General features: G+C 40.1%; 1 protein-coding gene across 19 annotated transcripts in view; it reads right to left on the reverse strand.

The window, feature by feature from the left end:
- SEPTIN11 (septin 11) overlaps nucleotides 1–26,243 on the reverse strand; it is a 156,904-nt gene that overhangs the window by 15,489 nt on the left and 115,172 nt on the right. Inside the window, exons 8-12 of one of the 19 annotated variants that reach the window (XR_016312541.1) lie at nucleotides 18,215–18,347; nucleotides 16,941–17,128; nucleotides 6,461–6,574; nucleotides 5,306–5,373; nucleotides 2,276–2,457 (exon numbers count right to left, since the gene is read on the reverse strand). Coding sequence is in view for 10 of the 19 variants with exons in the window: in XM_089676024.1 (XP_089532150.1) it covers nucleotides 6,520–6,574; nucleotides 16,941–17,128; nucleotides 18,215–18,347 (376 nt within the window). In the remaining 9 variants the exon portion in view is untranslated. Of the gene's footprint in view, nucleotides 1–2,275; nucleotides 7,738–16,936; nucleotides 17,129–18,214; nucleotides 18,348–26,243 lie in introns of those variants that run through there. The other 18 variants (XR_016312538.1, XR_016312540.1, XR_016312539.1 and 15 more) reach the window with 18 other exon arrangements.

Genomic DNA, 26,243 nt, shown 5'->3' on the forward strand with positions numbered 1-26,243 from the left:
TGAAAGCTGAAAATTGGCCTGGTAAGGAAGGGGGTATAAGTGCCTGGTAGGCAAGTGGTTAACCTATATAGTATTATCACGGTTTAGGTGCTCTGTCAGTATTGCCCCAAATAAAATCACATTTCAGTCCCAAATAAAATCACCATTCATCCTGTTGCTCCGCTCTCCCCCCTTACTTGACCCGCTCAGTAATGACCCCCTCCGCCTCCCATCCTGCCGTGGCTCTTTGAAACCGAGCCGCGCAGGACAAAAGGCGTGACTCCTGTCACCCTCTGTCACTATCCTCTCCCCATCCAGGGAGGCCGGAGGGAAGAAGATAGCCTTCTCGCAGTGAGTTTCACACCTCTCCGCGGAGAGGTGCGAACCTCCTGCGGGGATGTTCTGGGCCGCGGCGTCAAGCTTGCGCCGCACGGCCCCGGCATCCGCAGCATGGGCACGAGACGTTCCCGCGCTTGCAGATACCGCTGGACAAAGACCGCGTGCTCGAGAGTGCGGCCCGTGTCCAGGGGGGCGTGCCTCATTGCCAGGCGACGAGGCCCGCTGCCCCAGCCCGCCCACAGTTGCCAGGACGACCGGGGAGCGTCCTGCATCAGCTTAAAAAGGGAGATGCCGGGCTCCCCGATCCAAGCCACGCCACCGAGGGATCTCGGCTGAGGCGAGACCCTCGTGGCCACTCTGCAGAAGCCTCCAGGATAAGGGGGGGGAGAACTACGCCAGCTGCCGCTCTGCAGAAGCCCAGGATAAGGGGGAGAACTACGCTAGCTGCCGATCTGCAAAACCCCAGGATAAGGGGAAGAACTACGCTAGCTGCCGCTCTGCAACAGCCCAGGAAAAAGCGGAGAACTACGCCAGCTGCCACTCTGCACAAGCCCCAGGATTTGGGGGAGAACTATGCCAGCTGCCCTCTGCAGTCACCCAGGATTATTACCCACGGACTACGCTATGCACACTCATACCCAGGGCAAGTACTTGCTGTCCTACTGCCCTGCTCTACACCCAAGAGAGCTGGCATACTGCTGCTGGAGAGTGAAGCCTGGTCCCTGCTGCCAGGACCACCTGCTGTGGGCTGAGAAGGGTCGCCCCTGGCTGACGTCCGCTGTGAACCCAGGCATCCCTGCCAGATCCGTGAGTGTATGCTTCCCTGTTTTATTCCCCTGAACTGTTCCTGTACTCCATCCTCATTTCCCTGTTTGGATTACAAACTGCTGTAGAGACTCTAACTTTGCCCCTGGGGCCGGACTACCATTACTTTGAGCCCTCTCCTTGCTACTTCCCCATACCGGGTACTGCCACACTCCCTGCAAACCCCAATTGAATGACTGTCATTTGCTTTAATAAAGCTTTGTGTGTCTGCCATCTGCTTTGCGTGTTCTGTCCTGCCTACCCTCCGTCACAAGTATATTTTGCCAATACAATAAACTACCACCAGAAAACAACCCCAAAAAATCTCCTACTCCTGACGATCAGAGAGATGCCACATATGTGTATATTATTTTTGTTTGTTTCCAAAGTAGCACCCAAAAATATCAGTGCCCATTTTCATTCTTTTTCTTACCCAAAACATACTGACCCTTACCCCAACCTTGACTGATATTTTCCTCTAAACTGGCTGTTTAACATAACCCTGATCTCTGAAACCTGCATCATCATTCAGATGATGTTATGGATCAGAACAGGAATAATTTTTGAGCATACAAAGTGCTCGATTTGTGTATTCGTTTCTATCCCAAGAATAGGTCAACAGACAAAAATGTTAATTACTCATTTTAAACAATATCCTGATTTTAAATTGAACTGGAGTTCTAATTTATAGAATTCACAAATCTATGTATACTCTATATAAAAGTATAACTTTGGATGCTCTTGATCTGCGGACTGCAGTACATTAAATGGTATCTTGTATACAGTATAGTACATTTTTGCTAATTTTGGGAAGGCAGTTGCACACAGAAAGAAATATATGACTAATTATTTTAAAACAGCAAATACATTTATATACATACAAGCAATGTCTGACACACAAAAGTACAACATACAGTGCATTAAAAGATGTTAAATGTAAATTTGCCATTCAATTTCCGGAAAACAATTTTATAAAGTTGTAAACATTGAACAGAGCTGCAATTGGCATCATCTACTGAATGTGGAAAGGCAGAAGTACCCTTTGGTAACCATCACCATTTGTGTTATACAGTTATGTCTTAAAAAATATTACCAATGTATTAGATGGAACAAAATGGAGTTTGAACAAAAAAAAAAGGACACACACATGAAATTGGGGTAAAAGTATATTTTTTTTGTTGAGTGCTGGCAACAAAACATGTCCTCTGTCTAGCATACAAAATTGTATTCAAAATAACTTGTATAGTTTTATATTTCAAAGACAAAATGTTTAAAAATTCAAACACATAACAAGTGCCTACTATATGCATCAATTTCAATAATACTGCATTAACACTGGATGCAAGATAAAAAAGGGAAAAAAACAAGATAAGATATCCGTTTTATATCTTTAACAACACTGGTACTCAAATTTCTAAAGCTACAATTTAAGGCAAATGGTATATATTTATATATATATATATATATATATAAAAAATTAAAGTATAACATTACATTATTCCTAATGCTGTTCACAGCTTTATGTTCAAAGAAAAAAAAGACCATATTAAAAAGTGACAGCAAGTGTTAAGCTGCATCCACAAGCTTTCCGGATGGCATACACCTTGTTTATCCAAATGCACTGCAAATGAACAGGACATGATGGACTTGATAATGAGAAAAATGTGACGACCCATGAATTACTGGAAGAAGCAATGAGAGGCAAAGCAGAAAGCAGAGCTGAAGGGTATAGGCAAGACAAGACAACAGGAAGGAAAGAATGTTTGTACTGACCCTACAGTAACATATAAGATCTCTAACCAGAAAGGCTTATATTTAACAGGATAATCATGTACTGTATAAAACAGCTGCAATTCATGCACAGTATAAAAATGTACTACGTGGAACTAATATATATCTATATATATATATATATATATATATATATACACACACACACACACACACACACAGAGGCAGGCCAGTGATGACACAGCAAGTAATACAAATTCCCAGAATATAATTTTTTAGTTCTACAGTGCCTCCACATGAAAAGCTGGTGCTTGTTGCAAATTCAAGCACTTGTTTTCAACAGGTACATGAATTTGAGGCAAGCACCAACAGTTGTTGTGTTAAGGTACACTGGGGCCAAAGTATCCATATAGACACTCCATCCACTCCACTCCATTTGTACAGCTAAGATCCCTACGTGCTTCTGCAGCCATCACACACACAACGCAGCAGTTTGAGGAGTTCCCCATCAGGTCCGCTCCCTTTGCGACTGACAAGTGGCAGTGGATAGATTGCATAGCCAATAGACAATCTGCTATTGGCTTTGGAATCCAACCGCTGCCTGCTGTTAATCACAAGAAGAGAGCAGACCTGATGGGTGATTAGTTCTTCAGTTTCCTCATCAAACTCTGCACGCCCTCAGCATCAATAGTTGTTAGAAGCTGTAAAGCCAACAGTGTCCTTGATAATTAGTGACATATGTGTTTGGATAGGGGAGGGTACCTGTGGCCCTGACACACAGAGTACAGAGAAAGGCATACTGCCTGTCTCTGAATGTTAGCTTAGACATGGACTTAACCACTTTCCTTTCGCCCTATAGCAGTATTACTGCTACAGGGCAGCTTTCCTGTGCAAAATCACATAAAAAAAACATAATTTTCACTTCCGACACACGGGGAGAAGATCTTTTGCTGTGAACTGTTACAGCACAAAATGATCTACAGGCCCCGGCAAGCAGTTGCTCATCGGCACCTGCAGATTGTCAGTCAAGAAGCAAGAACATTGGTATGGCTATGTTTACATAGCCATAGTACTGTTTTGACAGGGAAAAGTCATGAATCGTGTTTCTCTGCAGAGCAGAGAAAACAATCCATCACGTCCCATAGTAAAAGCACCACCTAGTGTACACCAAGCACACAGCTAGGCACACACTTAATCCTTTGATCACCCTAGATGTAAACCCCTTCCCAACCAGTGCCATTAGTACAGCGTCAGTGCATATTTTTAGCACTGATCACTGTATTAGTGTCACTGGTTCCCACAAAGTGTCAGTGTAAAACTTTCCACCACAATATCACAGTCCTGCTATAAGTCGCTGATCACCACCATTATTAGTATGAAAAAATTTTTTATAAAAAAGATTCCAGTATATGTACCATAGTTTGTGGATGTTATAATTTTTGCGCAAACTAATCAATATACTATTACTGGGATTTTTTGTAGCAGAATACATTTTGGTCTAAATTTAAATTTTATGTTTAATAGCAGAAAATATATATTTTTTTAAATTGTCAGTCTTTTTTGTTGTAAAAACCGCAGAGGTGATCAAATACCACCATAAGAAAGCTCTGTTTGTGGGAAAAAAGGACAAACTTCATTTGAGCAAAGCATTGCATGAACGTGCAATTGTCAGTTAAAAAACCGCAGCACTGTATCGCAAAAAATGGCCTGGTCAGGAAGGGGGTAAAGGGGGAAGGGCAAGTGGTTAATTAACTCCTGAATCCCCCCCTCCCCTCCCCATAAACTCATAGCCCTCCATGATTTGTAAAAGATCCCTTGAAGATAGGACTTCATCTCTGCATAAATTAGTAGGGAAAGTAAAATAAGTTTGCTACAGAAGCCTAATTGATTGGTGGCTTGGCTGGAGTAAGTGCCACTGAGGAGTAGGGCTCTCCAGCACACTCACTATAAGTCTCATCTGCTTGGTAGTCGTTGATTAGTAGCTGTTAATAAACAGTCCCTGGCAGGGATGATGTGGCTGTGCAGGCAAAGCCACACATTGCTACGCTTAAGTTGTATAAAATGTTGACTGTACCTATAAACTAAAAAAAAAAATCAAACTTTTTCCAATGGCTGATTGAACATTCCCCTACAAAATTCAGATCTACACAAAGTATACATGTACTGGCTACTGTGCAAGAAGCTATGGCATGTTTGAACCTTAGAGATAAAGTATAGCATCTCTCATGCATAGAAGTGGCTGTTCTTTTATGCAACTGCAACTAGATTTTTTTTTTCATTTGTTTGATATTGACACCAAGAGCCATCCTTACTTCAGCTTTTTATGTTACTTGAATGTTCTATTTTTTAAATATTAAAAAGACACATAGCTTATTCTCTATTATGCCAGCCCAAATTTACAGCACTCAGCAATTGTACCCGGGAACTCAAACCATACTACTGATATACTTACGTGCTGGAAGGGGAAGCGCATCCAAACAGATAGTGGGGAAGCCATTTTACTCCGTGCACAGCCAAGGACTACTGTGAAAAAAAAGAGACACAGAAAGAACGACATACAGGTGCAGGGCTAATCTGCTAAACATGGCCCAGGGATAGGTAATGAAATTAAGGCTTGGAAGCTTCACCACATAAATTAAATGCATGAATCCTATACATTCTCTTGGCTTTCGTCGCCAAATAAAAAAGTATCTATTCCAAAAAAAAAAAAAAGTACAAACAGTGCAAAAGTTTAGAAAGCAATATACACAGCTATAACTAAACTAGCAACAACTGAGCTAAAAGCAACTAATCTATCAATTTTATGCAGATGTTTTCCAATCAGGTGAGTTTCCAGCTGTGCTATCAAAGTGACTGGACACTCACACTTCTATCCAGTCCTTGAGGACCAGGGCTCAACCACAGAGGAAGTAGACATTCTGTGGGCTGAAGCAATCATACAAATACAATGCTACACATCAGAAACTGATAAATGCAGCAGAAATTCAGCTCACAAAATGACTGTATTCTCACAATAGGGCCACCTGGACTATGAGCAGGCAACAATTCACATTAAGGCAGAAATTCCTGAGATAAGCCATGGTTTGTTCGACAATATCTATACTACAATGTGAAACACACTAGAAAAAGTGAGCCCACGAATGTGACACTAATGGGAAAAAAAAATCTTAAATTTTGTTTAAAATGTGCAATACAGACACAGTAAAAGCAGCACACATAAAGACAACCAGAGCATGATTTTTCAAGCACTTATGAATGAATGACCAAACGTGACTCATGTTTAGGAAACTGGTTTATAATCAGTTGATTTCTGGCCCTGCATCTATAGCATAGCCTATAGGCGCTAGTGTTCCCGGTCAGTGACATTTGCATAGTGGTCTTTTCCATACCTAATGCTACCCAGAGCCATGTTTAGTTTGTGAGAAATAAAATCAAACGCTGAGCCAATGAAGGCAATATCAAGTATCAAAGATGCATATTGGATGCATTCAAGCACGCTTGGCTTGCAAGCGATGGGATTAGCTGCAGGCAGAGTGGGATGTGCATATCTGGAAGGGAAGGGGAAGTGATCTAGGCGAGCTTGTGAACAAGAAAAGAGACAGGCTACCTAGCTATGAGCAGAAAGGATCAGGTAAAACAGCATCAGAAGAGAAAGAAATCCAGAAGTCAATAGGTAAACATGGGTCGCCACTTCTTGGAATGTATCAGAAAGGGTAAGGAGCTGTCCAGGAAGAATGGCATAGAAAGAGAATACAAGACACAGTTTAGTCAGTTTTCTTACCATGTATGCCAGTACAACATCTGCTTAGGTTGGCAATGTGGACAGCTTACTCTTAAACTTGAAAAGAACAGCAATGGACAGAGGTCAAGGAGCTCCTTCACACACATACATACACACATCCTGCCCTCTGAAGTAACCATACAGAAGTGAGGAATATTTAAAAATTACATTTTTTGGAGCTCTATAACACTTTTATAAACCAGGAAGGTTCTTGTTGCTTTGTAAGCCAGTTGCCTTGCCTAACTATAGTGCACAACAGAAATTTAGGCCCAGGACAAAAGAAAGCAAAAGCATGAAGCTGCTGCAGTAAGCCAAGACCTACAATACTGCCATAGCGCCCTCTCTATAAAATTAGAATACAGGCTTATTGACAGGAAAGTGGATTTTTTTTATATGCTTATAGTTCGCAGCACCATTAAAAAACACAAATTTGTTTCACTTTCATTTTGTCAGTTCCACCTTAACCAGGGTGAAATGTTTTGCATTACAGTGATGTCAGATTTCAGCATATTAGATGTGCAAAGCTGAGTGGAACATTTCACACTGGTGTTTGAGGGGACTTAGAGATAGTTTTTTAAGACAGTTTTAGCCATACGAGCAAACTATTTACAAATTAAATGATCAATCAACACAATATGTAAATTCCTAGTTTACAAAAAAAAAAAATCAAGGCTGAACTTAAAGAATGTTCAACTGAATTCTATAAGTGGTAGTCACGCTTAGACTGCTCATTAGTCAGCTGACTGAAAGCAGTCATTTTGTCTGATGTCCGAAGAGCAATCCTGTTGAGGGGTCCATTCTAAATACATGCAGGTAAGGTCTTCAAGGATTAGATGGGTTTAAGCCAGCAGGAGCAAAAAGAGTGATTGGCAAAGGCACACATTTTTGCCATTCGGAGCAGGCCAGGCTTGGCAACATTCGCTTCCCAGCAACAAAAGAGTCCAAATGCACGCAGTCTTTCCCACGTGCAGCCAAACATGATGTGTTTAGTGAGTAATTAGTGATCTGTGTCGAGGAACACAAATGGCAGGGACACATTACTGCAAAAAAGCAGGTGAATGGCAGGGCATCCTGGGCTTGGCACACTTTATGTGAAGCTTGCGCTGTAAGTTAAAAGAAAATAAAAACAAAACACACACAAAGGGGGAGACATACAAAAACACTCACATTAGAAATGGAAAACTGGAAAATTAAAGAAAAAGTATAAAACAAAAACACAACTAAACAAAAAGAACACCATTCATCTTTGAAGAAGATGGTCCTACCTTGATCATACTCACATTGCACCAAATACACACAAAAGAATATAATTAAACCAAGTCAATTTATAGTTTATATGCCAAGCTCCTACAATAGTGATATATTTATTGCTACGCATCAGTGGCTAGCTGCCAAAAATAAAATAATTTCCAAGGACACTCTAAAAGATTGTGATAAATACATCCTGTCAGAATTAACTGTCTAAGTTACATTGTTAAAAAAGAAAAACAAAAGAATGAGGGGAATTTATCAAAGCCAGAGCAGCTGGAAGCTGCAGCAGTTGTGCATGGCCAGAAATCAGTACATTCCTCCAATGTGGTAATAAATTACACTAATTGGATGCATTACCTAGAAAAACAGAGGTTTACTATACAACTTGAAGAAACTTTTCCACAAATATCGCTAAAAACCAGGGGAATAATGGCAAAACATCACAGAAAGACAGTGCACAGTAAGCAAGAATGAAGAATTGGGCGGATTAGTGAATAGAGATGGGGTAAAAGGAGAAAGAAGAAAAGCAAGAAAGGAAGACTAAGTTAAGAATGGGAAGGAAAAAGGGGAGTAAAGAGAAGAAAAATTAAAAGGAAATAAAACATTCATATAGAGAAATCTATATCAGAGCTTGACATATATACCAAATGTATCGACTTGCATAACACAGGTATAGGAAAAATTCTGTTAGTACAGCATGAAAAATGATCACTTAAATACACTTAAACCCTTGCATTTGTTACTGTAATATTGTCATGATTCATACACAGTAATATGTTGATCTTTTAGGTTTTCTTTATTATTTTTAGCTGCCAAGCAGCATGTTGAAGAGACAGATCACTGTTCTCAGAAACAGAGGTCCGGATCTACAACATGCTGCCAGCACAGGGTATTTTACTTCTTGCTACAGCACGAAGTTGCTAAAAACCCCTAAAACGCCAGCATACTTATTATCTTAAGTGAAGTTTGACTGCATTACAGTAATAAATACAGATGGTTTGGATTTAAAAACTAAAACCTATAGTACAGTCAAGAATAATGAAAAACAAATTGCAAATAGTTAAATAGCATGTAATATGTAGCGTTTATAATTTTTTATTTAATAAATGAGCATTTAAACCAAGAATTACCTCCAAAAAAGTGTCCCACATCATTTGAAACTGGTTTCTATAAATCTCTAAAATCTCAAAATAAATTTGAATTCTCATTTTAAAAGTGTTCCATTATTACCCAACATATTTATACTGATAAAGGAAAAGCTTACTTTGGAATGCTGGTATCAGCACCAAAAAGGTGAGAAGTCAGAGTTAAATGATCTGCTGACATATTTTAGTAACTTTTCTGAATTTTTTTTTATTTAATTCTTCACAAAGCCCAAGTATATATTAAATGTTTCAATCTAGTGAGCTAATTCCAAATCGACCATAAAATCACAAGCAATTCCCTCTGATGGCCATAGTCCAGAATACTGTTAAAAATGGCAAATAGACAATTTTATAAATATATAAATTGGCAGGTCTACTTATAAAATACATGCACCCTTATCTTATCGGTATTCTAACTATGTATAAGTTTTACTTATTATACCAAAAATATAAGAAATGTTTTTTTTTACTTTTGGGAAATAATATAAAACAACCACTAGATGGGGTCTAGAACAGTAGAAAACGTGAGAGGAGAAAGCATAGTCTCTCATTTTGGCCTAGGACATAATATTCAAAAAAAAAAAAAAAAAAAGATCCAGGCCACATCTACAGTCAGAGGCCTGTACCTTTATATGGTACTCTGCCTCTTCTCAGCAAGGTTATAGACTAACTAGATACCTAACTGTGACATGAGAACAGTATTCACTGTAGGGGACCAAACCAAATCCTTAATGTAATTGTATTCAATAGCTCTTCTAAAAAAACAAAAAAACAGTCTGCATTATAGCTTTATATTAATGAAAAGCCATGGTACAGAGACCAGGATCTCAGTGCAAAGAAAAGGCAGGTAATCAATATCGGGCTGCATTGTTTGCCAACTTCAATATAGTACTTCATGGAATTACTCTGGTGAATAGTTATGTGCTGTAATGCAACTAGCTATTATCACCTTGCTTCACTATTGTATTTATCTTATAAAGATACATTTTTCAACCGATTACTTCCTATTTTGTATAAAACAAGAACTTAGTCCTCTGGTTCGTAAGTGGAGTTTCTGAAGTATTTCCTGACAGCTTTTATTAAAGGAAGATTGGTATGTTTAATTTAAAACAAGTAACTTCCTTCTTTGAACACATACTTCTGCATATCCTTCTTAGACAAATGAGTCATTTTTGAGGTCAAAGGAGGTGAGAAAACAAATTAGTTTAAAACTTATCAGCACATGCTTATACACATAAGTATTAACAAATTACTAATGAAAAAAAGATGGGAGGGCAAAACTGTAACAGAACAAGACACAGGCGTCTTTAAGTCAATACAACTGGATTATAGGCCAATACCTCTAGTTAACTGGACACTAGTTAAAAATGAAAGCTATTGGGAAGTCCCCCTATGTAACTCCCAGCTAGCCCCAGTTTTGTAGTAAGCAGTAGAAAGAGTATAAGAACAGATTGGAAGGTCCTGCACACTGTACTGTACTCCAGGAAATAGATTTTTACTGGTAAGTTACAAATCCTATCTGCCTGGTCACACAGTAAAGGACACAGACGTCTTGAAATCATTATGAGTGGGATGTCCAAAAGCAGTCCAACTGAGGGGTGGGCCATAAGCAAACACCACCAACTGGCCCACATGACAACACAACAGGTCAAAAGGTGCTCAACAGACTTAGACAGTAGCTTGTAACTCCTTAGATCTGAAAGAGGGATTAGATGAGGCTTGAACATCCTTCTAGTAAAACTTAAACATGTAAACAGAAACACGGGTGACCACCTTGAGAAACAGATGTCTGATGCAGAACAGCCCACAGAATACAAAAATATATGTTAGTGTGTGTTTTAACAGTTAAGGGAGGAACCCTATCCTTCACAATACAGGCTTTAGTGTTCACACAACCAAACCACCTAGCAATGGTGGAGTGAGAGGTAGGGAAACCCTTGCGAGAACCTTCTGGAAGGATAAAGGATTCCAATTTTATAAAAGCAGCAGTAGCTGAGCAGTAAATTCTCACAGCACACACCATATCCAGAAAGTAGGGAGAAATTTCCCTAGGATGTTTTTGGAGGCCGGACATAAAGAAGGTAATTTTCCTAATTAAAGTGATTGTAACATTTAAAATTTTTAAGCAAGTTATACTTGCATGTTCTGTGCAATAGAATTGCACAGATTGGCCCTGACCATCCAATTCTGGGGTTTCATGTCAGCGCTCCTCCTCTTCTTGATGTGCCGCCTAAGGAAGCCACTTCCCTTAATGCCGGGAATGCATTACAGTAAATCTCGTTTAGGTCTTAGAACCACTTTAAGGTGGAAAGCAGAGACCACCTTAAGGATGCCTCAAGACAGCTATGACCTACTGCAACAACAACAAAGGCTTCCTACAGGAGAAGGTTGCTAGTTAACAGATCTTCCTTGCAGAAGCGATAACCACGAGAAAGGCTACCTTTAGGGTAAGATCAAAGGACTATCCCTACATGGATTCTGAAGAGCAGAGAACCAGACAGGGATTGGGAGAGGGATATAAACTACTCCCTGAACAAAGTCCCTAACTAAAGAGTGAAAAACCAAAGTCAAGATTTGTTCCAACTGTTTGTCCAGACCAGACTGGAAGAGGGACAGAATATGTACCAGGGGGAATTTCTAGGATGAACAATTTTCCACTTGCAACAAGCACATTAGGCCTTCCAGATTTGATGGCAGACTATGTGAAGTCAAATTCCTAACCTTCAAGAAGGCAGAGATGACTGAATCCAAAAGGTCCCTGTTCCTTAGGACTAAGGCTTCAACAGCTGTGACATTAAAGCCAACAACAGAGAAGGAGGATGGAACACTGGCCCTTGGGATAGGAGTTCTGGATAATCTGAAAGGGTCCAGAGACAATTGCCTGGAGCTTGAATATGTCAGAATACTGACTCCTCCTGGCCAAATCTGTGCAATGAGTTCCACAGGAAGGCTCTTCTCAATCCTGTGTTGTAGGTTAGGAAGAATATGGAAGGACAGAAAGGAATAGATCAGGCTGAACTTATTCCATACGAGTGTCTACTGCGAAAACACAAGTTTCTCTGGACATGGCACATACCTGTCCAATGGTGTCAGTTCACAACAAGGCATTGCTGTAGTGTGTGGTGAAAGTAAAAGTACTGCATTCAGAAGTTTTCACTGCAGCAGGATGTGAGGCAGACCATGCATACATTGCAACTGTGTTAAATAGTTCTGTGAAAAAAATTAAACAGCATGATGCTTGCTGAATTTGGAATCTAAGAAGTCCATGTCTGGTGTCTCCACTTGTGGCAAAGGGCAATAAAGACATTTGGATTGACAGCCCTTTCCCCCGAACACAGTTGCTAATGACTGAGATGGTCAGCCTGCTACTTTTCCATGCCAGTGATGTAGGATGGTGGACAAGGCCAGACTGTAAAGTTCTGCCCAAGGGAGGGTGAATTTTGCTTCTCTTAGAGCAGCATGACCTCTGGTGCCTCTTTGATGATTGATGTAGGCCATGGCTGTGGCATTGTCCAACTAAATTTTCATTAGATGGCCTCACAATAAAGGAATCCAGTGCTTAATGGACAATCAAATTGCCCTGAATTTCAGAATTTTTATTGAAAGGCGAGATTCCTTCGACAACAAAGTCCCCAGTACCAATAGAGTTTTCAGGACTGCTTCCCCAGCCAGAGTGGTTGGCATCTATCATGAGAACTTTCCACAGCTGTGGAGGAAAGGGCTTCCTATTTCCAGTGCTTGGATGGAAATCCACCATTCTAGGGAGGGAGAGAGAAAATCTCTACAGAAGGTGGCTTCTCTATGAAAAAAGAAGAGGTCAATCACCTAGTAAAAAACTGAAGCTAGCTGGGAGTTTATATAAGAGGATGTCCCTGCATCTTTTATTTTTTGCCAATTACCTGTAGGGAACTGCATTTACAATAATATAGTCCCAATGATTTAACCACCTCCCGTCCGGCCGTTGTATATAAACGACCGGACGGTGGCAGTGCAGGAGCAGGTGGCCGTTTATAAACTGCCTCCTCGCCCCCTGCTTATGCGCGCTTCCTGGACACAGTGGAACACCGATCGTCGTACATCTCTGTGCGAGGTCCCAATCATGTGATTACTGATTGGCCAATCAGTGATCACATGCAGAGTAGTAAGCAAGATGTCACTTCTGACATCATTGCTTACTACATGTGAAATCTGTGAATGATCACAGAGGTCACATGGTACAAGGCTATTCACAACAGCCTTGTACCATGTGACAAGCTGTGACCAAACACAGCTCACACAGTATTTCTCAATGGCTGCAATAATGCAGCCAGAGAGAAGGAGAAATGATTGCTTTTACAGCCTTTATGGGTATAAAAGCAATCAGTGTAAAAAAAAAAAAAAAAATCTTCATCACCCCCACAAGTAGTACAGTGTCACCATGGTGGCACTGTACTGCTAGGGTGACAGTATGTAAAAAAAAACATAAATAATAATATAAAAAAAAATAAAAATGCAAAAAATGTTTTTTTTAAATTATAATTTTTGGTTATAAACTAATTTGGGTTATATTTTTTTACTAAAAAGATAACTGAATAAATTGTAGCCAAGATTTATGATGAAATATTTTTTATTTGCAAAATTTTATAAGAAACGCTTTTTTTCAAAATTTTTAGACTTTTTCATTTATATAGCAAAAAAAATAAAAATCCCAGTGGTGAATAAATATCATCAAAATAAAGCTTTATCTGTCTCAATAAAATGCTAAAACATTCATATGGCTACAGTGTTGGATGATTGCACAATTGTCATTCTAAGTGTGATAGAGTTGACAGCTGAAAATTGGCATGGACAGGAAGGGGGTAAAAGTGCCCGGACATGAAGTGGTTAAAGAAGCATGTGTCCTCTACTGTATGATCAAGAAATGTTAATACTTTAGTTTTCTCACCAAAAGTTCTGTAACAAGTACAAGACTGTAAAAGGCTCATTCACACTAGATGTGTTGGGGCGATGATAGTTGCCATTTCCAAAAATGCCTTGTTTCCAATGGTGTGAGTTCACAACATGGCATTGCTGTAGTGTGTGGCAAAAGTAAAAGTACTGAATGCTGTAGTTTTCATTGCAGCAGGATGCAACGCGGACCACTGCATTGCAACTGTGTTAATTAGTTCTGTGAATAAAATTAAATAGCTTGATGCTCCAGGGTTGGTGCATCGATACTGTGCCGCACAGCGCCAAGAAGCGGTCAGGTGATCAGCATGTTGAGACATTAATAGAGGGTATTTAAAAATAATAAAGTCTCACAATAAGTAACATTGTTTCAATAAAATGATAATGGTTATTATTAGTAATAGGGTATTGAGAAACGTGCTTGCAAGCCTTGTTCAGAAACAAACTGGGGGGAATTTACTAAGACGAGAGTAGAAAGAATCCGGAGCAAGTGTGCATGGCAAACAATCAGCATTTATATTTCATTTTCAAAGGTTAAAGCAGAATGTGCTGGAATGTAAACTGAGTTGTGCTTGTGGGCCCAGCATACATTGCAAAGAAATTTGTGAGCAGGCAGGTAAGTTTATTTTATTGCAGAAGAGACAATGCATGTCTCTACTGCTAATAAAGAGCCTGTCAGCTCGCAGTCTTTTAAACTGAGACTTTAGTGCCACTTTAACTGAACAGTTAGAAGCTGACTGGTTACTATGCACAGCTTCTCCATATTCTTCCTACTCCAGTTTTAGTAAATGTTCTCCTTCTGACTGTTGGTATGTTTATATGTGGGACTGTTTAAGACCCTATTATATTTACATGGATATAGTAGAAGCCCATGCATAGCAAAAAAGCTACCACAAACAGAAGTGTTGACTCTAAACTCTGGTATAGTATAAACTATGTAAATGTAATGCAATGACTAACCATTTATTTTATGATAAATACATGAATTATGTTAGCAGAAAGTGATCAGTTCTTTGTTGCTTTTCTATGAGCACTTAGGTAAAATGTCACATCTTGTCTGTTCTCATGTCCATTCAAGATTCAGTGTGGTAAGCAACTTGCTAATTCATTAAAATGGAACTGCTGTCTTTTTAATGTGTTTTTTTTGCTCTAAGTCTCTATACACATGAAAGAGGTAATTTTACTTTATATATTAAAAAAAGCTTTTTAAAGTGTGCTAATGTATAGATAGATTTGTTTTATGTATACCATGTGATGTATTTCAAATATATATGTACACGAGGCATTCATATTTGTTTATTAAATCTGCAAACACTACATTCCTACTAGTGTTGCACAATGAATTACCTTCGTATTACTTCACTCTAAGTCAGGCAGATAAGGACATATTGATGGTAAGCAACAGATTTGTTGCAATCTCTAACAACAAGCATCCTCAATGCTCCTGGTATCCAGAGACCTCAGCTGCCTACTCAAAATAATTTAGTGATGGTGACCTGTGCCCTGCTGATTCGTGTGTGATTTTCAATGATAGGTTGACTTTACCATAAATATAAAACTTCCAGCTATTCTACTCAACACCTTCGGCATCTCCACAGCCTGATATAAAATGCAAAAATATAGTATCTTAAGATTTTACAAAGGAAATATTTGACAATTTAAGCAAGCATGCCTATATTTACAGCAAAAATTATTCTGAATGCAGGGAACATTTCTGTAACTCATTTTTCAAAGGTGCATTTAAACTAGTGCTTAAGTGCAAAAGCTGTGTAGTGCACAAGATCCCTTGAAACTAAACAACTATTTTTTTTTAACTGAAAACTGCACTCCGGTAAAACTACATAATATTTATGTAACATGAATGAAGGCTGCACTGCTTAGAGACAGATAACAGTGGAAGCAACTCACTACCTTTGGCTTAGAGGTTCTGCCATTGCTATATTTTATAAAGGTACACCATTGTCTTTTATAGCATACGTTGTTGATGTTGGTCTGATAGGAAGGAATCGTAATGGAGAGAAGCCAAAAACCAAAGTTGCAGTTTAAAAATATGTATACACACATGGGAAATTTACCTTATTTTAACATAGATTTAAAATGTAACTTTATTAAACTACCACTGAGATTTGAGCTCAGCGACATAAGCATTGCTCTAAAATGTATATACACAGTCCAGTTCAATGTCAGAGTAAGGACTCATAGATTTCTTAAGGCCCTAAGGCCATCTGAGTGCCTGTGCACTAACACTCCTGAGTGCAAAGTAAAAAAGTAATCTCCAGCCAAACAGTATATCATTCAGGGAACTCGAGTGTTGTTCCTTGGTGACTCATCTCTATTGCGGAGTTAGCTAGAGATGTGGTATGTAACTTCTGAGGTCCACATGAACCAAAAAAGTATTTTCAGTGATTTCTGTTTCCTAAATATCCACAGTCTTTCTGGAGGATGCGTTTGTACACTGTAGCACTAAATAATTATACAGCCATGACTATTGCAAGGCAATCCTGTATGAGCCCTTAGTCTTTGAAACATATTCTGTTGTGTATGAATTAAACACCTGCAATCAGCTAGCTGAAAAATCTGCTCATTTGCAGGATACGACTTTGTCCAGCTTACCCTATTCTGCTGCCTAAGGCACTATACCAAATATGTTGGAGAGGCCAAATTGCCTGGATTAGAAAAAAGACCCTGCTCTGGCTTCTCAAAATACACAGATGCACCTAGTAGCATGTGTACATTACCATTACCGATGATAGATAATGCTGTCTTTTGTAACTATACATTCAATACAGGTGTTCAGCTTTTCCGCATCCAATGTGTTCTCTCACCAAACATTTTCATATTCTCCTTTTTTTTGTATAAAAACAATATGAAATTAAATAAACAGTAAGTAAGACCAGTTTCCCAATATGAAAATGAGAAGATGGCAGGTAGCCACAATCATGCCAAAGCCTGAGATGGGAGAAAGGTCACACAGGTTGGCTTACTTTTTCTTGTCCTTGTCTTTCTTGGTTTGCTGGGATCCAGCTTGCTGGGCTTGGGACTGGAGGAGTTGTGTGGCTGCTTTCTTCTTCTGGAACATGCTGACTTCTTCCTCAATTTCCTTTTTCTTGTCCTCCAGCTTCTTCTTCTCTTCCTGGTGAGTCCTCTTGAGGAGGTCAAACTTTTCATGGAGCTGTTGGCAAACAACATGGCGAAGTCGTCAAAAAAAGATATGACATATGGAATGCAAAAAGATTAATTGAGATACAGTCAATGTAAGGAAAATATTCAAAGTATAAGAAATGACTCCCGTATTCTGCATTTTTGATGTGCTTTCAGAAAACACACCAAAACTGTGGGACAACTTTATGGGAGAGGGCAGCTAACCTGCACTTAAACTGCATGAGAACAATGTGAAAGCATTGGAGCCTTACAAATTGAGAAAAACAGTTTTTGCACATCTATTTAATAAAATTGCCTATCTGCACTGTGGAAATGACACACACTAGGTTAAAACTACAACAGCTTCCCAGCTTCTTATGCCTAGGTTCACACTAATGCGGTGGGAGTTGAATCCGCTTTGCAGTGCGATTTTAGGAGCAGCTCCAGTGAGTTGGTATTGGAAAATCCTCGAGTCCACAGCATGCAGTTTCCATTTAAGTCTATGGAGCTACAAATCGCACCGCACTAAACATCACATTGGATTCACACTGCAAATATGTGAACATCCTCCATAGAAATTCATGTTCTTTCACTTGTCATGCGATTTCGTGCTTTCTGGAACGCATCAAAATCGCATCAGTGTGAACCAGGGCTAAAAGCTATATGTTGTAGTATTTGCAAATCACAGCGTTTCAGTAGACCACAACTGTATACAGATTCTCCCTCTTTCTGTCAGCTCTGTATCACAGTGTAATATTGTCAATAACTGGAAAGAGATAAAAAAAAAAATAGTGATTTGCAATAATGTAGGGGATACTAAAGACTATAAAAAACTAACTGATCTTAGCACTAAAAAAAACCCAACACAATGCACTAAATATATCATGAATCCTTCGAAATGTACATCACAAACACAAAAATCGCAAGATTAAAATATCCAATACTATATACTTTTTTATTGCCTCTAAATTGTATAGATGAAACAAACACTTAACATTTCCCTCTGGTCATTTTATTCTGAGGTGTGTGCCCTTGTTTTTATTGGTTGGTAAAATACTATAGATCAAAGAAAATAATTCAGAGTAACGTGTGTGTATATTGGCCAAGCTCTCCTTACTTCTTTTTCAGCTTCTTTAAGTTCAGCTTCCTTTTCCTTCACTCTCATGACAAACATTTGTCTCATTTCTTCCTCCTTCCTCTGCAGTTCCCCAAGGAATTCGTTCCTCTTTGCTTCATATGTTTCCTGGAGGCTGGTAAGAGAAAGAACAAATACACTTCACAAAATAGTTTTTTTTTTACCACTCTGCAGATGCAGTGTTACATCACTATCTGTGGAAAAATACAGAATCATACAGAATACATTTCTCTCAAAACTGTGACCTTAAAGGAACACTTAAAATGAACAAGTTACATTACATGAATTTACATACATGAAAGTAAAAGCTAATCATTACTAAACAAACAATTTATTCATCATATAACCCTTCTTTGAGATCATCATGCTGTGCTAGTTACCACTTTCAGAAGATGGTGGCACTAAACAGTTGATTTCATTTGATTCAATAGGATTACAAAATCCTCTATACCAGGGGTAGGCAACCTTAGTGTGGAGATCTCACTGAACAACATGGGAGACATCAAAGTTCACCGAGCACAGCATTGTCTCCTCACACCTGATTTAAACCTTTCATTTCCGTAATACCATCTTGCAATTGCGTGCATTGTACAGCAATCTTGGTTTTAAATCAGATGGTGAAGAGGCAACATATTGCTTCCTCACCACCTGTCAAATACGCTCAGGTCGCTTTTCAAAAGAGCAGCATGGCCTGCTTCACTTGTGAGTAAGTCCTTAGTTGCATTTGGCAGCAGCACTCTTCAGGCTCGTGGTTTAATCAGTTTTGAAAAAACAGAAAGATGTAGCCCTGGCCACTGCACACCTCACCCAGCCCGTGTGATAAGCAGTATTTCACCCCGCCCCTGGTAAAACTGCGGTTTTACCGCCCCCAATCTCTACCCCCTTTTGCTGCTGAGGCAACAACCAAAGATGTATACATGCCACAGCAGAAATTAAACCCACTGTTGCTTTTGGTGGGTGCTGCTGCCTCTAATTGCGACCCATTCAAGTAAATGGGGCCACTTTGCATGCTTCTTAGGGGTCCAAGGGGTTAAAGCAGATGGTGAGAAAGCAACACAACATTGCCTGCTTTAACCCATTGTTTGTTGTACTGCATAAGGTTGCAGGGCACTTGCAGTGAGGCCTTATTCACTCGAATGGGTCATGCTTGGCAGTTGCTACACCCACCAAACATGCCAGGGCGTATAACTCCTACTTCTGCTGAGACATGTGTACACTCCTGGCCACTGCAGTAAAGGGGATGTGGTTGAGGGGGTAGGTGGGTGTAAAAACACATTTTAACTATGGGGTTTTACCACACCCCAAACTGCCAATATAAAAGAACCCTTACTGTTCTGAGCCCCCTATAAAGCTGCTTTACACTGATATGCTACAGTTTATCTGCACCATGGGTGCAGCGCTGTGTATTTGCATCTCTCCTGGCTTAGCTGATCTTTGCCATACACGTCTATTATATCCTGCAGGTGTGGTGCACTTTCTGAAAGCGCACCAAAACTCCTGCATTCAGGAGTTTTGATGCGCTTTCAGAAAGTGCACCAAACCCGCAGAATATAATAGAAGTTTATGGTTAAGCGCAGCAAACCCATAGGAAAGTTGCAAGTACACTGCACTGCACCCATGTTGTGGGTAAACCTCAGCGCATCAGTGTGAAAAAAACCCATACCTATTAATGTCCAGTGTATTACTTCACACTGACCAAAGATTTTTTCTTTCCTGCTGCTGGCACCACTCTGTAGACCAGATAAGCAGCTGAGTGCAGTTGGTATCACTCCACATGGGACAGGAGCCAGCACTACAGAGGAGGTATTGGCTTATACTTTGAATCTAGGAGCCAGCTAAAAAAAGTTAGGAGCCATTTTTTGTTTTTGACTGTCAGGACTTTGTTTTTGGCAACAGAGATAACCAACTGTTGATCTCTAAAGGGGGTCGCTGATAAAAGGCGACTCTGATATAATGGGGGGGGGGCTAAGGGGCGTGTGAATGTGAATCAAATTGGGGGGGATCTCTAAGGAGGGTGTTAATATTAAGGGACTCTAATCTAATGGGGAGGGGTTCCTCTGAGAGGGGTGCTAATATAAAGGGACTCTAATCTAATGGGAGTTCTCTAAGGGGGTGATGCTGATATAGGGGGACGCTGATCTAATAGGTGGGTGCTGACCTCTGATCAGCAGTCAGCACCCCCCTTAGCTCACAGTCCCTTTATATCAGTGCCCCTCCCCCACAGATACCTTCATTAGATCAGAACCCCCCCCCCCCCTTTCCTTATATTAGCGTCACAGCCTTACTGGCGGGACTCAGGAGCAGCTGCAAGCCAGTAAGTGTCTAAAGCTGGGAGCCGGAGCTAAGGGGCAGAGCTGGGAGGCAGCTCTAGGCCTATTTTCATTCCCTTCAGTGTGTGCAGGATGCAAAGGAGATCACTGAGGTGGGAGGGGAGCTCATCAGGGGAAAAGGCAAAGACCACAGAAAGGCAGGCGCCTGGGGTGTCTCCTCTCACTTGGGGAGTATAGTTCAGCCAGCTCATGGGCCCGCCGGGACTCACTCTCAGCTCCTCCATGCATCGTCCTTGCCATTTTCCCAGCCAGCAAATCAGAGAAGCCGCCATCCCCAGCTTCTCTCCCAATTGGGGGAAGGTCAAGAGGGGGTTAGACGCTCCGGCCAATGGAAAGTGGGGAGGCTGACAGGCAGCCCAACCATCGCTCCCCCACGCAAGGCAGGCATGATGTGTATCATCATGTGCAGGAAAAAATGGAACAAGAGTGCACTGGCCTAGCGCATTATCCCAGATAACAGTTTATTGAAAGTTGAAATATACTCACAAACAAGAAGTGACAAATTACAACAAATGACAATTACTGGAAATATGCTCCATATGGCACCAAGTGCCCCGACATGAAAGAAGTACCATCCAAGGGCCAAAGAAAGCCTTTTAGATTTTCCCAGCATTCGCTCATATGGCTCTGAAAAACTAGCAGCTCTACATTGTACCAATTTTACTGAAGAGTCTGCTGTCATAGGTAGCACAGGGCAATATCTGGAACTCAAGCACTATGGCATTTAAAGAACTACCATTATGAAAAAACTGTATTTTGAAACAGTATGTAGCTAATACTTTCTCTACATCTATATATATCTATATAACTTTCCCACCAAGTGACAATGATAGGGGTTAGGGAAATCATAACCTTGCCTGAAATGTATAGTGAATTCTCCATTTTCACAGACTGAGGTAGCAGACCTGACCCAATCTGAATCTTAAACTGTACAGTTGTCTGGCCAATTAACTCTTCAACAGCAGTGCAAACCAATGTTTGAGCCAAACAGGAGATCGTGAAGAACCCATTTCCAGCTGCTCAGCTCTGTACATTGTAAGATTATCCTGCATGTCTGTTACTGCAAAAAAAAAAAAACAAACTTCAAGTTTAGCTTTAAAGTAAAATAACAGGCTAAACCAACTAGTCTTAAAAATGCTTCCTCCCCCTTCTAATACCTATGCTGACTAGGGGAAAGAACAAAAAGAGGGCGCACAGGCCTAGTGCATTACCATAAAAAATGTTTAATAAAAACTAAAGTAGGTGTTGTACTCACAAACGACAATATAGTCAAGGCACATCATAAAAGAACAGCTGGATCAACACCGCGCTGAGTAACAGTCCGCAATAGGGAGTTTAGACATCCAAAAGGCTGACGCGTTTCGAGGACTTGCCTCTTCCTCAGAGCCAACTGACCAAATGTCTGCTCCCTCTTTTATATGCTCACTACTAGTTAAACCAAAGGTCACATGGGCCGTCCTGGACACTCCCGTGTCAGCCTTTTGGATGTCTAAACTCCCTATTGCGGACTGTTACTCAGCGCGGTGTTGATCCAGCTGTTCTTTTATGATGTGCCTTGACTATATTGTTGTTTGTGAGTACAACACCTACTTTATTTTTTATTAAACATTTTTTATGGTAATGTAATAGGCCTGTGCGCCCTCTTTTTGTTCTTTCCCCATTCAGTATATTTGGATTCCCCCGGTCCATTTGAGGGCAGCAAGGTGTGCATGTTCCAGGACTTTCTTAATGTGGTTGTAGCCTGCATCGAGTCCATCCCCAAGCGCAGGAGCATTTGTGTTTGCTGGACCTATGCTGACTAACCTGTGTAATAAAAATGCATATACTTACCAATTTTCAAACTGTTCCAGTCCAGTCACATGCTCCGGCTCCCTTGTGTCAGTCAGCAATGGCTGCAGGGGAGGGGAGCAAGCGCCAAGAAAAGCTGGCACATTGGAGCCTATAGAAGACTTCACCGTTCCCAGGCATTGCAAGCCATCTTTGAGTGCTCTCTCATCTCCCCTGCAGCTGCTGCTGGCTAACACAGAGGAGCTGGCCACGTGACCAGACTGAACCGGGCTGAAAACAAGGTTTCTTACACAGGTTAGACAGCATAGGTGTTAGGAGGGGGAGGGAGCATTTTTAGGACTAGCTAGGTTTAGCCTGGAATTCTACTTAAACATCTACTTTAGGGTCTGTTAGCAGTCTATCGTTCACAACAGGTGGGTACTGCAATCCTGTAAAAGTCTGTAGGAATGCAAAACCTGCTTAAAGTATGTCAAATTCAGGTCAGAAGCAGGTCGGCTCAACATCAGAAGGCACCTATCAATGAATTCTGAATGATCTCAGACCTATCTCCTTACAGATGTCAAATTCCTGTAAATCCAGAGCCCCTAGACTTTTGCAAATACAGCAGTTTAGTCAGAAAAGAAGTGCTGCAGCAGTATTCCTATTTTAAATGGGGTGTTTCATTTTTATACCCACTGTGTATATATATATATATATATACATATATATATATATATATATATATAGTGGGTAAAAAATTAAACACCCCATTTAAAATAATCACATTTTGTTGCTTTGCAGTCTGAAATGAAGGCAGACACCGTTTTCGTTGTATCCGGCTGCATTTACTCAGTGCAACTTATCTCAGTGCAACTTATAACAACCAAGTGAAAGATGTAACACCAACATGTCAGAAAAAAATAATTTAAAAAATTCAAAATCAGAATCACTGATATGGAAAAAGGATCACCCTCTTCAGTCAGTATTCTGTTGAATCACCTTTTGCTTTACTTACAGCCTTTAGTCTGTCGGAATATGTCTCTACTAACTTTGCACATCTAGACTTTGCGATATTTGCCCACTCTTCTCTGCAAAACTGCTCAAGCTCAGGTAAATTTGATGGTGACCATTTGTGGACTGCAGTCCTCAAGTCATTCTACAGATTTTTAATAGGGTTTAAGTCTGGGCTCTGACTAGGCCATGCAAGGACATTCACCTTTTTCTCCTTCAACCACTGTGTGGTCATTTTTGCTGTTTGCTTTGGGTCACTGTCATGTTGGAAGGTAAACCTTCCCTTTGACAACTTTCTGGCAGAGGGCAGCAAATTTTCCTCACGAATTTGACGGTATTTTGCTCCATCAATTTTTTCTTCTATCCTAACAAGTACTCCAGTCTGCTGCAGAGAAAAACCTACATAACAGGATATGACCAGCTCCATGCTTTACTGTAGGAACAGTGTTATTTGGATGGTGAGACATTTTGGATTTCCGCCAGACATCTCGTTTAGTGTGGAGGCAAAATAATTCAATTTTAGTCTCATCTCACCATAACCCCTTTTTCCATGTGGCCCCAGAGTCTTCAAGGTGTGTTTTGGCAAAGCTCCGTCGTGAATGCATGTGGCCTTTCTTGGGGAGTGGCCTTTTTCTTGCGACTCCCCCCCCCCCCCCCCCATGCATGCTTCATTTGTGGAGAATTTGTGATATTGTTGTCCCATGCACAGAATGACCACTCTTTGCCCTGACTCTTTCATCCAGTCTGGAGCGAAGTCCTGATCCAGGGAGGGTCTGTGTTGTTTCAAATACCTTCCACTTCTTAATAATAAACTTCATTGTGCTTCTAGGCAATGATAAAGCCTTTGAATTTTTTTCTATTCATACCTTGGCTTGTGCCAATACACTACTTTTATGATGCCTTGCCACCCATAGTTGTTTGCTTCAGTTGCACTACCAGGAACTGAAATGCTCCAGGAAAGCTCTTTTCATGCTGAGCTAATTAAAATGACCACAGCTGATCACCGTTGAAATTCAAATGGCTGTGTGTGCCATTGAGAAGGTGATTCGCTACACTTAATTCATTTTTGGAGGTGGGGGGATCCGTTTTCCAACTCAGTGATTCTGTTTTTGAATTTATTTTTTTTTTATATGTTCGTGTTATATCTTTCACTGGGATATTATAAGTTGCACTGAGTAAATACAACTGTATAAAACAAAAACTGTGTCTTCATTTCAGGCTGCAAAGCAACAAAAATTTGATTATTTTAAGGGGGGGGGGGGATTCTTTTCTATACCCACTGTACTTCAACACAAGTTTGGGCAGAAATGATTATGATAAAATGGTGTTCGGCTCAAACGGTTTTATCATTTTCATTGAAAAGAGATTAATACCTCGGAGTCTAATATACGAGTTCCATGTTTGGGTGATGTCAATAAGAAAATGCATATTTCTTGTTGGGATTCTCCTGCCCAGAAGCAATACTGGGCATTTCAAAGAAGGGTGTATACATATACATTAGCTGTTACACATCTGGCAGTAAATGCCCATCCAAATATAGGATGGGATTATATTATTTTACGGAGTTTAACCATTAGCCGCCCGGTCTATAGCCGTTTGGCGGCCGCAAAAATGCTTTAGCTTTCCGGGGTGTACGCCATTTGGCGTCCTCCCGCACATGCGCAGTTCGCGCGGTTCCTGAGCCGCGCAGCGGCGCGATCTGTCACCGGCCGTGTACCTCGGACACGTCCGATGACAGATCTGAGTACCGGCCCCCGTTGCCGGTACCATGTGACCTGCTGTGACCAATCACAGCAGGTCACATGACAGTTGTATACAATGGATGGCTTCATTCATGCCATCCATTGTATACTACTGCCTAGCTGTGAATGGTCACAGCTAATCACATGCACATGTCATGTGATTAGCTGTGGCCAAATCACAGCTAAGCACAAAAAAACAAAACAAAAAAAAACCTGAATGAATCGATGTCATTCAGGTAAATGCTTGCTTATAGCAAAGTAATTCTTTGCTATAAGCAAATTGTGTAAAAAAAAAAAAAAAATACTGATCACTTCCCCAAAGTAGTACAATGTTACTATGGTAACATTGTACTACTTTGGTCAAAGTAAAATATGAAAAGAAAATCTTAAAAAAAATGTAAAAAAATGTAATAAAAAATTAAAAAAAAAAAAAAATTATATATATATATATATTTTTTTTTTTTTTCATACTGTCACCAGTCAGTGTCCCTGTTCACCGCCATGCCAGTTATATGATGACGCTGTACTGCACTGGTGACAGTATGTAAAAAAAAAAAAAATTGTGAAAATAATTTTTTTAATTTTTTCATTTTCCGAAAAATTATGACAAAAAAAAACAACTTCAAAAAACTCGCCATTCCTCTTATGAAGTACGTCGGACTGTCTACTCTGCAAAAAGGGGTCATTTGGGGGATATCTGTACTATTCTGACATTCTTGGACCTCAAGAAATTAGATTGGCTGTCAGTACTTCAGGATTGATCAATTTTCAGATCTATACCATAGTTTGTGAACTCTACAACTTTCCTAAAAAACGAAATAATACATCCTAATTTGGGTTATTTTCACCAAAGACATGTAGCAGAATACATCTTGGCCTAAATTTATGAAGAACAATTATTTATTTGTAAACTTTTATAACAGAAACAAAGAAAAACGTGTTTTTTTTTCCAAAATTTATGGTCTTTTTTTGTTAATTTAGCAAAAAATAAAAACCCCAGTGGTGATTAAATACCACCAAAAAAAAGCTCTAGTTGTGTGAAGAAAATAATAAAAATTTTAGTTTGGGTACAATGTTGTATGACCGCGCAATTGTCATTCAAAGTGTGAGAGCGCTGAAACGTGAAAAATGGTCTGGGCAGGAAGGTGTAAAGTTGCCCGG

Source organism: Staurois parvus, unplaced genomic scaffold (assembly GCF_062004578.1).
Source record: "Staurois parvus isolate SC_StPar_1 unplaced genomic scaffold, SC_StPar_1.0 ptg000013l, whole genome shotgun sequence".
In the NCBI taxonomy this organism is placed as follows: Eukaryota; Metazoa; Chordata; class Amphibia; order Anura; family Ranidae; genus Staurois; species Staurois parvus.